General features: G+C 46.5%; 1 protein-coding gene across 8 annotated transcripts; it reads right to left on the reverse strand.

The window, feature by feature from the left end:
- Positions 1–264: 264 nt before the first annotated feature.
- si:ch211-152p11.4 (regulator of G-protein signaling 1) lies at positions 265–12,098 on the reverse strand. Of its 8 annotated transcripts, none has more exons than XM_020050367.3 (10): positions 11,947–12,098; positions 10,029–10,711; positions 8,983–9,041; positions 8,370–8,500; positions 8,058–8,174; positions 7,932–7,949; positions 6,182–6,247; positions 2,573–2,626; positions 2,104–2,270; positions 265–1,806 (listed from the first exon to the last, which is right to left on the reverse strand). In XM_020050367.3, the coding sequence occupies exons 2-10, from the start codon at positions 10,518–10,520 to the stop codon at positions 1,636–1,638; spliced, it is 1,275 nt and encodes a 424-aa protein (XP_019905926.2). In that variant the 5' UTR covers positions 10,521–10,711; positions 11,947–12,098; the 3' UTR covers positions 265–1,635. The 8 variants fall into 8 exon arrangements, with proteins under 8 accessions (XP_019905926.2, XP_028978647.1, XP_028978648.1 ...); XM_029122814.2 differs by having other exon boundaries at positions 11,920–12,098; XM_029122815.2 differs by lacking the exon at positions 2,573–2,626 and having other exon boundaries at positions 11,920–12,098.
- Positions 12,099–12,951: the final 853 nt, after the last annotated feature.

Consider the following 12,951-nt stretch of genomic DNA (forward strand, 5'->3'; position numbering starts at 1 on the left):
GGGAGGTCTGATCTACTGGTTCTATTTCTATATGTCACAACCCTGTGTGGGAAGTATGTCAGCTGACTAATACCAATTTAAAATTGTTGCTATGAGCAACCTTAGAATGTTTGGATACTGTAAGTTAATACTACTTAATATTCAGGTAAATAATTAATTTTTAGGTAAATAATACACAATAGTTAGATAAATAATACTCAATGTTTAGATATATAATCCTCTACATATAACTCTGTACTGTGATCCAGTAAAGCAGGACTACTGTTGTATGTACAAAAACTGATATTTATTTCTTCATCTTTAAAATAGTCCGACCAACAAAACGAGGCACAAAGGAATGACACAACTTTAAATAAATCTTTTATCCTTTATCTGTGGGACTCCCTTCAGATTCCTGCTTAAAATATCTACAGTAGAGCCTGGAGTGAAAGTGCTGTCCTCTCTAGGGTCAGCCCAATTAAATTAGTCTGTGTTCATCTGCTGTTCGGACCACAGCAGTGCAGGTCCACAAAACCAGCGTCATACAAACAGATAATGACTTTTGTCTGCCAGAGGCCTGATGTAGCTTTCTTTTCATACCTGTGTACGATAACTGTGAAGCAAGACTCAAGCATTTCAAGTAATTGACTAGTGATACATTATTAAAAATTATTTAGTCTTCCAGACGATCTGAGGGATTCTAAGAAGAGGGCTTTGGAGGGAAATCCTTTTGCAAAGCAGTCCGCAAAAAAAGCAGTTCCTGGACGTCATTCTTAGGCAAACTTTACAAATGTTAATTGTTTGGGCCCCTTCCCTCGACAACCGGAGTCCAGCGCTCCGGCGTCCACCCACACCACATAAGTAACTCCAAGTGCTTTGACCTTTTTAACTAGAGTGCTCCGTCTTGCCTGGCCTGTTTTTCCCTTTCTGTCAGCGCGGCTGTCCGTGCGTGCTCATTGGACCGCGGGGGGACCTATTGTGGGGGACTCTGCTGCCACTGAGGCCAAAAGAAAAGAGGATGTTTAATTATTACAAACAACGAGACCGGCATAGTTTCTCCCCGCCTTGGGCTCACTTTCGCCAAGTCATGGAAAAAAAACTGGCTCCCGTCCCGTAGTCTTGTTTTGTTCGCGTGACAATCTCCTTCCATGCAAACCCCTCCCCTAATGAACAGCCCTGCTCATCAACTCTACTGGAACGACTACACCCAAAACCCCTTCCCTTATATCCCTTACTCTTCATTGTTTAACTGAACCAACTACATCTGTTATCCCACCCACATTTACAACAGGTGGACCGTCACACAAAGATGTATCCACTTGCACTCTTCTACTTACTGACGGCCCCTCATTTCTGCAAGCGCTGGCCAGACAGACTGCTGATTCTGCCGTGGTCAACTCCATGCAAGAAAGTGTGCAAGTGTACACTTTGGGAGAAGAGCGGAGGCTGGGGGGAAACTGGGACTCGAGCCTCAGGGCCCAATTGGACCCATCTCATAGGAGTTCAGCCACGTTGGCTCAGTTAAAATGCACGGTTCCGATCCAATCACGATGCACACGGATGAACACTGTCTGTAAATGTGGGGAATTTGGCGGAAGACGTTCGATCGCGTCCCGCCGAGGTCCGGGCGCACTGAGTGAATGGAGCCGTCGGCCTCTAGTCGGCTTCATGGAGCAGGGTGAGGTAGATGGGGGACTGGAGGAAGCGGGGGTAACAGTCGGTGTCCAGGAGGGAGTAGATGCGCTTCTGGGCGTGGGACAGTGACGTGTGGGACGGAGCCTGCAGGAGCTGCCGAGTCAATTCTCGAGTCTTACTGTCCAAGTTCACCTGAGGAGAAATCAAGGGAGGGCGGGGAGAAGGGGGAACAGGGGAGTGGGGGGGTAGAGGGGGGGATGGGTGGCAGGGGAGGGTAAATGAACTGGTTCCAGATCAGTTGGATAGATGCAGATGCTGAATGATACGTTTTCATTTTGGTGGGACTCGAACCCACAACCTTCAACCCACAACATTCATGAATTCTGCTTAGAAGTCTGACGCCCAATCCACCGCGCCTCCAAGCCCATTTATAGACCCTGAGAAGGGTTGGCCCACCAGCCCGACAAGGGGTCGACCAAGGGTGTTTACCTCTCGCGGCGCCCCCGTCTCTATGTAGGTGGCAGTGATTTCCTTGGCCCGGCGGTGGAGGCTGAAGTTGTTGGATGAGTTCCTGTACTGCTCACAGGCCAGGTAGAACTGCAGATTCTCCTCGCTGAACTCTGAGCGAAGGAATGCCCCGAAGACAGACACGCCCGCTGGAGGACGGGAGGAAGAGCGTAAGGGTTTGAATACCACCCTTACAATGTCACAGCAGAGGAAGACGAGGGTGGGCTATCCCCGGTCACATATACGCACACAAAGCAATGACAAGGGAGCGTGTGTAAATGTTCACACAAATACAAAACATAAAAGATAATGACACTGTAAAGATCTAATCAATAATAAGATGTTTTTCTAGTACATTTTAAATTATTTACATTCATTAATTATGTTAATTAACACGCACCACACCCTCCCCCACCCTCCCCCCCCTCCTCCCCCCTGTATTCTCACACACTTCTTGTTTCTGCTTGGACAGCGGGTTGCAACATATTTTCTTTGCGCAAAGCCACTGAAGAGCGTGAGGGTGGGGAAAGAAAGGAAGGAACACAGTGGATTGCTGACAGTGGTTAGAGTACTCTGCTGTTCACAAGCTGGCCAACGGATAAACTGGAACCAATGTGCCCCAATAGGGGGTTGGTGACCTTGACACATTTAGGCTTGTCCTGAGGGTTCAGGTAATGTACTACAATAGGACATCTGTTTTTATTAAATATCCTTAAAGAGTTCATTACAATTACACCGAAATGTTGTGTAAGATTTTGGGTTTGCACAATGTCTGTAAAAGCAAACCAGAGAACACGGCCCGGGTAACGCTGAACAAAATTTCATAACCGTTTAACAGATTTCATTTCAGCCACCCGATGCAACAACCAATGCAAAACAAAGTACGAAATATTGTCACCAAGCTTATTGCACCGGATCTAGATCCGATCGACCCGATTCAGCTGCAACCCTGTGCAACAAGACACCACCCCCCCCCCCCCAGCTGCAACAGGTTTCCCAGCATATCGCAAATCCACCCCACACTGTCCACAGGGCGCAAAAGTGACTCCCAACTGAAGAAATTCGACGTTCTACGCCAGGTCTTCTCTGGATACCGTCGTTGCACCACTGTGCGCCTCCTGACCAGCCGCTCCCCTGCCTGGTGTGGGTTCCGGTCCGACCACGACCACTGACCCAGGGGGAGCTAAAGACGGTAGTTCTAGCCCATCCAGCTCATATGTCAGAATGGGAGGGGGGCCTGTGGCTTTATCGGGGACCTCAAATCGATCTGGCCTAACGTTATCACAAACTGCGTTCTGGGAACATTCTCCTGCAACATTACACGAAAGTGCTTGATAAACAGTGTGTAATTTTTTTTATGTTATAACTTTTGGGGCCATCGAATGAATCATTCACAGAGCCAATTTTGTTTCTCAGGGCCTTTTGGGTCGGGACTAGGATTCACTTGGTCTGGGAAACAGGCAGAGACAGAGGACAACTCCAGTAGTACAGGACACATTAACGTCAGCCCTGCCTGGGTCCAAAATGCCACTGTAGTTCCTTTATAGTGTACTCCTTGGAACTAGGCCACATACTGCTCTGCTGAGAAGTAGTGGACTTGAGTTTACAACAGTGGAGTGTTTACACGATACATTCAAGATTAGGTAGGTGTATGTGTATGTGTGTGTGTGTGTGTGTGTGTGTGTGTGTGTGTGTGTATATAATATAACTGATAGAAGCTTTGAACTTTGATTTCTCCACAAAAAGGATTCTATTTTATGGAACTAAGGTTGATAGTGTGTATTTATTATGTGTTCATTATAACATTAAGGCATATTGTTGGTGTCCTCGCAGTCGGCTGACGACACATTACCATTCAACATGTATGGAAAACAAAGCTTTGACTATGACTCAACAGCCCTGCCTCTCCATAGGCCAAGTCTTATCCAGGGGATGAGTGTAACGGAGCGCTTGGCATTCAGGCCTAACGGTTAGATTTCTGTCTCATCAGACCAGATCATTTTAGTCCTCCAGTTCAGTGCTTCAAATGGCGTGTCATATGCCTTTTACTCAAAACTGGCTTCTGTAGAGCCACTCGACCACAAAAGCCTGACAGTTTCCGAAGACACTTTATCTATAGGTATATATATATATACAGCTCCAGAAAAAAATAAGAGACCACTGCAACTTTCCAAAAAAGTTGAAAAGGAAGGTTTTGAGTGAGGAACAGAAGGGTTAAAATTAAGAGACCACTGCAAATTGAACGCTTTTGTTCTACACCAATTTTTTCAAAATGTTTTGCACTGGTCTCCTAAATTTTTCCAGAGTTGTATATACACAGTTTTGCTCAAACGTTTGCATTCCCTTGGAGAATTGGTAATATATGTACCATTTGTAAAGAAAACATGAGTGAGCATGCAAAACACGTCTTTTATTTCTTATGGGATTCACATTCAACTGCAGGTTATAACAAAATGGCACAATCATAAAAGAAAACATGGCAACAAAGAAAAAATGAACTGACCCCTGTTCAAAAGTCTGCATACCCTTAGTTCTTAAAACTGTGTATTGCCCCTTTAGCATCAATGACAGAGTGCAGTCTGTTGTAATAGTTGTCTATGAGGCCCCGAATTCTTGCAGGTGGTATAGCTACCCATTCGTCTTGGCAAAATGCCTCCAGGTCATGCAAAATCTTTGGTTGTCTTGCATGAACCACACATTTGAGATCTCCCCAGAGTGGCACAATGATATTAAGGTCAGGAGACTGTGATGGCCACTCCAGAACCTTCACCTTTTTCTGCTGTAACCACTGGAGGGTCAACTTTGGGTTGGCCTTGTGCTTTGGGTCATTGTCGTGCTGGAAAGTCCAAGAGTGTCCCATGCGCAGCTTTCGTGCCGAAGAATGCAAACTGTCTGCCAGTATTTTCTGATAACATGCTGCATTCATCTTGCCATACATTTTCACAAGATTCCCCTTGCCTTTAGAGCTCACACACCCCCAAAACAACATCAGTGAGCTACCACCATGCTTCACAGTGGGGTTGGTATTCTGTTCACTATAGGCCTTGTTGACCCTCTCCAAACATAGCGCTTATAGTTGTGACCATAAAGCTCTATTTTGGTTTCGTCACTCCAAATGAGTGTGCCAGAGGCTGTGAGGTGTGTCAAGGTGTGGTCGGGCATATTGTAACCAGGCATTTTTGTGGCATTGGCACAGTAAAGGCTTCTTTCTGGCAACTCGACCATGCAGCTAATTTTTTTTCAAATATCGTCGTATTGTGCTCCTTGAAACAACCACACCGTCTTTTTCCAGAGCAGCCTGCATTTCTCCTGAGGTTACCTGTGGGTTTTTCTTTGTATCCTGAAGAAATCTTCTGGCAGCTTTGACAGAAATCTTTCTTGGTCTACCTGACATTGGCTTGGTATCAAGAGATCTCTGAATTTTCTACTTATTAATAAGTGATTAAACATTACTGACTGGCATTTGCAAGGCTTTGGATATCTTTTTATATTATTTTCCATCTTTATAAAGTTCTATTACCTTGTTACGCAGCTCTTTAACAATTATTTTCTACTCCCCATGGCTCAGTATCTAACCTGCTCAGTGTATCCACATGAGAGCTAACAAACTCATTCACTATTTATACACAGACACTAATTGCAATTTAAAAAGCCACAGCTGTGGGAAATTCACCTTTAACTGCCATTTTCACCTGTGTGTGTCACCTTTTGTGTCTGTAACAAGGCCAAACATTCAAGGGTAAATAAACTTTTGATCAGGGCCATTTGGGTGAATTTTGTTATCATTATGATTTAAAAAGGATCCAAACAACTATGTGATAATAAATGGCTTCATATGATCACTATCCTTAAATAAAATAAGCTTTTTTTTCTAAATCAATGCCAACATTTCTCCCAGGGTATGCAAACTTATGAGCACAACTGCATTTGCACCTGCACCAAGCCATTCAACTTTACCCCCATTTCCATGTCCAACCACAAGGTCAGTCAGGTCACCACCTTTGAAAACAAGGTCAATCTACTAACAACCTCACTAAGCTTTTTCAGGTGCCACGCCCACCTGAGGGAGGCGCTTGTTGACTACGCCACACGTCAGGCTGTCTCACCAGCCAGTAACAACTTGACCCTAGACAGAGATCGGGACAGAGAGAGGTGGACAGAGAGAGAGAGATACAGGGAGAGAAACAGAGGGAGAATGTCAGAGTAACAAAGAGAGAGTCACAGAGAATTAGAGACACAGAGAGAGTTAGAGAGACACAGACAGAGTTAGAGAGACAAAGAGAGAGTCAGAGAGACAAAGAGAGAGTTAGAGAGACACAGAGAGAGTTAAAGAGACACAGAGAGAGTTAGAGAGACAAAGAGAGAGTTAGAGAGACAGAGAGAGGCCCACTGTATAAACAAGCATACATGGTTGTTCACTGACCCACCTTCCTGTAGGGCTGCATTACAAAGTGGGGTGTGTTGAGACAAGCGTAACCATGACAACCTACTGCTTATCTTAAACGGACAGTGACGTCATTAGGACAGTAATGATATAACTTCAAACATTCTTGGAGGCCAAGCCCACTTTTAAAGCTTTCCTGGAACTAGCAGTGGTGCGTTCCTGGGACAACCCTCCGCTGCTATTTTGATGACTTAGATAAAGGCAACAAACTTCATGATTGCAATGTCACAACAGCCAACGACTGGCAATGACTGTTTTCCTCAGTAACTGGGTGTGTCCCAAATGACACCCACTCCTTACTTAGTACACTACCTTTTGGTACACTACCTTTTGCCAAAAGCAGTGCACTACATGGTGAATAGGGTGCCACTTGGAACGTAGGCCATACTTTCTTATGACGGTTCAAAGTTACCACCCATGGCAACTGCCAACCAGAGGACATACTGTACCAAGTGCAACAGCCAACCAGGGGACTTACTGTACCAAGTGCAAGTGCCAACCAGAGGACATACTGTACCAAGTGCAACAGCCAACCAGGGGACTTACTGTACCAAGTGCAACAGCCAACCAGGGGACTGTAACTGCACTCACTGAGGAATTCAGAGGATCTAAAATCACTGTAATGCTTTATATCCCGTGCGTGTACTGGGTACCTAATCCAAGGTCAACACTCCCCCTCTGAGGTGTTCATCAAGTACACGTCCGTTTTCAATTAAACGGACAGTAAAATATTTACGGAGTCTGACTCACTAGGAGAGTGAAAATGGAACCCAATTCCCTATTGACCCTGGTCACATGTAGTGTGCTACGCTGTGCGCAGAGTGCCATTTATGACCGGTCGGGGCGGGTGAGAAATTAGCGTGTGCTGTGCTCGGCTTCATGACGCGACACACAGAAACCCTGTGGTAAACAACGCTACTCAACACGGCCCTGTGACGCTGGCAATCACAATGCGCTGCAAGACAGTCGTGAGCGGAGATAGAAGAAAAAAAGATTAGGACATGAGACGGGCTCCTGCCCTTTGTCCTCATCGCATACCTCTGTCAGCAGACTGTGGGACGCGCCGACTCACGAACAACAAGGTTATTATGAAAATGTTTGCATTCCTTTTTTGCCACAGATCATTTGGACAAATGGCAATTCGTCAGATTTGTGCATGTTTAAAACGTTTCTTGAGCGGAAATGGGGACGTTTGTCTGGTAGACTTGACAAAAACCTCCAGTGGGTGGACCTAGAGCCCTTGACTCTGCAGATTTGTGTTCTGGGTTGGCGAAATGACCCCGGCCCAACAACGTCGATCCTGTGGATGTGTTGGGAGGAGGCAGCTCAGAATCAGAAATCAGAATCAGGAAGAATTTAAGCTCACCTGCCAGACTGCATCTACCTGTATGGAGAAGGGCCAAAGGGAAAGGTCAGCCTAATGGTTTAGGTTTGGCTTTACTACTTAGTCCCACTGAAATACAGCTTGTTTTGTAGGTTTCCATTGACATACTGGCTGCACTTGGTCCGGCAGAAGCCTCCATCAGGTGGAACGGATGTTGGTCGAGGTTGCATTGCCTCGTTGCGCCGTAGCGACTCCTTGTGTTGGTATGGGTGCCTGCAAGCTCAACTGTGGTCATTTGCATGGAGATGCGCGCTCATTAATGCGAGTAGTTTGCCGCAAATGTCCTAGTTGAGCATGCTGTGTGATATACAAATGGCCTGGCTGGATGTGCCCCGATCTACGGTGAGGCAAAGCCATAATCACGATGATGGGAAAACCTGTGCGCTACTACACACATGAACAGATACCAATTCTACTCACTCCGACTGGCCAGAAGGGCATTCAGCGACTCGGCCCACTTATCGAGTTCCTCCCGGTTGAACCTGGCCTTGCTGTGGCCCACTTCACTCCATTGGCGCAGGAACGGGAGGCGAGACCTCCTCTCTTTAGCACTGTAGGAGGAAGTTCAGAGGAAGTTTTGGGTTTGGTTGGGTGCGATTTCATGATTACACAGCCCTCATTTCCAGAACTGGTTGGCACAGTATGTGTTTAACCCTGCGGGTGGATGATGTACTTTCAAACTGAAACCTTCAAAAATGGCACCCAATTCCCCCAGTCAAACAATATGTAGTGTACAGGAAAGAGGGTGTCACCTGGAAAGCAAGCGAAGATGACACTAACCTATGAACTATTAAAGGGTCTGCTCTTACAAATGTCTTATTAAAACCTCTTAGTGACTAACCTCATCCCCAGGCTATTGTGGCCTTATTGCAAGCATACCTGTGCTATCATGCCAAATAACTACAGAGTTGGAATGAAGGTTAAACAGCTTGGGGAACGGGCTAGGGCGATTGTGGACAGATTAGCACAGACACCAGTAACTGTGCGGTTACTGAATACCAATGATAAGAAGTCAATCACTTGACAAACGTACCGGTCTTTCTGCTCTTTCTGTTCTGGGTTAAACAAGTTGGAATGGGATGAATGAGGACTCTGAAACATGGAGACAATTATTTTACTAGGCAGTCAACACACACACACACACACTTCACACACACACACACACACACACACACACACGCTACGGTTTTAGTCTTGTTTGTAATGTAACATATAAGGAAGCTCTGTTTCAGTTATATTTACCTGTCACTAAAAACATCCTGGATTCCAAAGCAGAAAATATTCCAACTTCACCAAAGAGAAAGGCAAGATCGCAGAAAAGGGGGCTATTCATCATTAGTTGTAGCCATTGCTATTTACCAGAGTCAGACATTCCATTATGAAAATGTATGGAACGTTACAATCCTTGTTATTTAAAACATTTGAAAAGAAGCAATTAAACAGTTTTGAGACACAAAAATTGTAAGCATGCAAATATTCAGGTAAATATTTGACCGCAGTTAGTGAAATGTGTGCCATTAGCCCTGACTGAATATCATTTGATTATCTAAACACTTTCCAACTCTGCGTATGACCTAGTGAAGTATGTGAAGAACACGAACACGGCGAGTCACTCAGCGATGGACCACCTTGACTTCAAACAGCAGCTTGCTTTATCAGTAGCACTATCTGTTGGATGCTCAAGGTGAGCACGCGGCACATAAGAGGAAGAGGGAAAACACTCGGCCGACAGCCATCAAACATTAACAGGCTTTAACTAATATTCAATACCCTAAGAACACAGTCAAAGAGACCACAAACAACCGCTGGTGCACTTTCATGCGGGATTTACCCTGGTATTTTTAACCCAGAAGGTTCAGACTTTCCTTTGCCTATCCAAGTGGGCCAACGCCGTGTCCCACCGGGCCCTACTGTCACTTCGGGGTCAAAGCCAGACCACTGGTACACATTTACAGCACGATGGCCATTTGTGAACTTTGACCCTTCCCACAGCAACGGTTTCGGTTAAGGCTCGCTGACTTTCTGAGCATCAGGGATCAAAATTCGCTTAACTGACCAGGCCTCCCCGGGACTCTTTACCTGTCCGAAGAGGCTTTTCAGGTGCAGCTTGGCCGCCGACAGCTTGGCCCTGGCGTGGTGCCGTTGCTGAGACTTGAAGGAGAAGTGGTTGGGACTGTCGGCCGAGTATGACGGGGAGGGTGGCGGCTGGCCCCCCTGGCCCACACTCTCCATGCTACCCCCGGTCAACGCGGGCGCCAGCTGCCCGTCACTGTACGCCCTGCAGCCCTCGCTGAGGTTCCCCACGCCCAGGTGAGCCAGGCCCGTGAGGTTCTCCACGCTGACGCTGTGCTCCTTGTTCAGCTCGGCCCGCTCCGGCACATTCCCAGCGGCGTCTCCGGGCTCGAGGATGATGGGGGGTAGATTGTCGGGCCTTCCGTCCGGTTTGCCGCCCTCCCGGTACGGGGTGTAGGTGCCTGACTCCTCGTCCCGGTGATGGTCCTTCAGCGCCACTTTCTGCCGTGGCAGGAAGTCCATGCCCAGCAGGGAGCCCTCCGAGCTGAACCGACGCATCGCGGCTCCGTCGGACCGAAGGATACAGGCACGGGTGAAGAGATGGAGGTACAGGTGGAGGATGAGAGGGGCAAGAAAGGGGTGCCCCAGACAATTGAGGAAGTGTGGAGGAGAGAAAAAAGAAGGGACGCCCCAAAAGGTGAATGGAACGGAGCCGTACAGATGCTGCAGGGAACCTCAGCAGAGAACAGCTTGTGAAGTGGAACCGACAGAAGGGAGTGAGAGGACAGAGGAGATAGAATTGGACAAACAAAAAAATGGGTCAATTCCTCAGGGGCACAGTGTACTGTATCAAATTAGTGATGCCTTTAAACGAAGCTGCCAACGTCAGAGTCAAGTCCCCCGCGGTAACAGAGCGATACACCTACAGCTGTCACTTTGAATGTGAAAGAGAAAAGGTCTGACTTGAAAAATCCACAACAATCTAAGAGCAATAGCTGCTTTCACGAAATGTCCGCTGAAAATGTCACCGAAACACATTTACTCGTGCGAGCGGTGAAAGTACAAAGTTTGGCAACAGGACGAAGGTTTGTGCAATGTGTGCCTCGGTCCTGTGTTACAAGCTAAAGAGTAGCCACTTCGACGTGCCCACCGCACACCAGCAGCAATAAACACGCCGCCTGTCCCAAACAACACCCCTTTCCCTACACAGTGAGCCGCTTTGAACCAGAGCCCAGTGTTAAAAGTATTACATTATGCTAAGAAAGGGCACTAACAGGGACACAAACATGGGCAGGAGCCAAGGGGTGATCGGCTGTGCACGTACGATCGCAACGGCTCGTGTACATCGCTGCATGCTGTGCATAAATGTGAAATCTTGCAAAACACTTGTATTCGTTGATATTCAAATGTACGAGAAACCTACTGAAAGCACTAGAGAGAGAGAGAGAGAGAGAGAGAGAGAGAGAGAGAGAAAAGAAAGAAAAAAATCAGAGGGTGGGATGTTGGCCCTGGCTGGCAATCATTAGATGCACTTTTCTGAATTTGCTATGGTCTACTGATTTCATTGGGCACTGGTCAACGGGTTCACCTTTTCAACCACTCCACTGATTTCAGTACACTCACCCCCGCAGCTTGATCTCGGCTAAACCATATATTGTACGGCTTCGAAATATCAGCCTATAGGTGAGACTTACATGACTGGACCGCGACATTGCCTACATCTCTGTGCCATCGTCTTCACTTACATTTCGAACGAGTAATGTAATTGTATAGCTTGCGTTGTGTATAAATACAAGCTAGAAGTTGGCCAGACTAAAACGCATTACATTCTGAATTTAAGGCTGAGACTGTCGCTGAGAACTTCAAACAGATGTCTTATCTAAATCCCGCTCATTGGAGTGGAGTTCAAAACACTGCAATAAGTGTAAACAACAAAAAAACTGTGAAAATGTAATACCTCGATGTCCAGCGGTTATTCGGTTACCTTCGCTGTCATGGCTTCGTCTCCAATGAGTCCACCGTCCCAGCTTCGCGTTCACACAGTTTGTACCACCATAGGCAAAGTCAATAACATTAAGTTGTATTTTAGTTGCGCTGCTCACTTGCGACTTCCGACAATTCCTAGACGCCCCCTCCCTCCCTCCCTCCCTCTCTCTCTCTCTCCCTCTCTCACTCTCTCTCTCTCTCTCTCTCTCTCTCTCTCTCGCTCCTCTACCGTCCACCGCACGTGTTACCGGATGTCCATAAATAAATACACATAGGCACCCGAAACGAAGTTATTAGCACCGAAAAGTTTCTCAGTCTCAAACTACACTCAGACTAGATGCTTTTTTTTGTTGTTATTTCACACTTGAATGAACCAGAAACGCCTCTTCTTGTCTTCTTGCCACACCTACAAGTACGTCCTGCTAGCCCCGTCTCGTCGTCACCTTGATCTTCCAATAACATGCAAACATAACTCGCAACATTTTAGGTGTGTCCCGTGGAAACGCAACAACCTAAGTTGGGACAAGCGCTCGCCGTCATTGAAGAGGGGTCACGTTTCTGCGGCGTTTAGAGCAATTCAACGAAGTCATTGGAATGTAGGATAATTAACTTGTTAATGGGAGCATTTAACACTGGGAGCATCATATTTATTTTATTCTTGCGTGCCGATTTATTTACAGTACTTTAATTAAACACTGGGCATAAAATAACAATAGGCTAAGCCCACCAAGTCTGTAGCACTAACACATTTTTCGCCGCCCCGAATAGCACCAAAATGCCCCTTCGTGTGTTTTTCTCCAGCCAGCCTTTGGTTTCCCGGGTATTATCAGCAGGGCCGTATTGCGTGTCGAAATCTCAAAAAAGGTCCTCCCGGATTAATGCCAGGCGTGGGCGTCCGGCTGAGCGTGCCATCGTTCCCTCATCAATTAATCTGTATTTTCGATCAGGCATTATGACACTGTATACTGTATATGTCTAGGCTGCCAGCATGTACATTATAATT

Source organism: Esox lucius, chromosome 10 (assembly GCF_011004845.1).
Source record: "Esox lucius isolate fEsoLuc1 chromosome 10, fEsoLuc1.pri, whole genome shotgun sequence".
NCBI classification, from domain to species: Eukaryota; Metazoa; Chordata; class Actinopteri; order Esociformes; family Esocidae; genus Esox; species Esox lucius.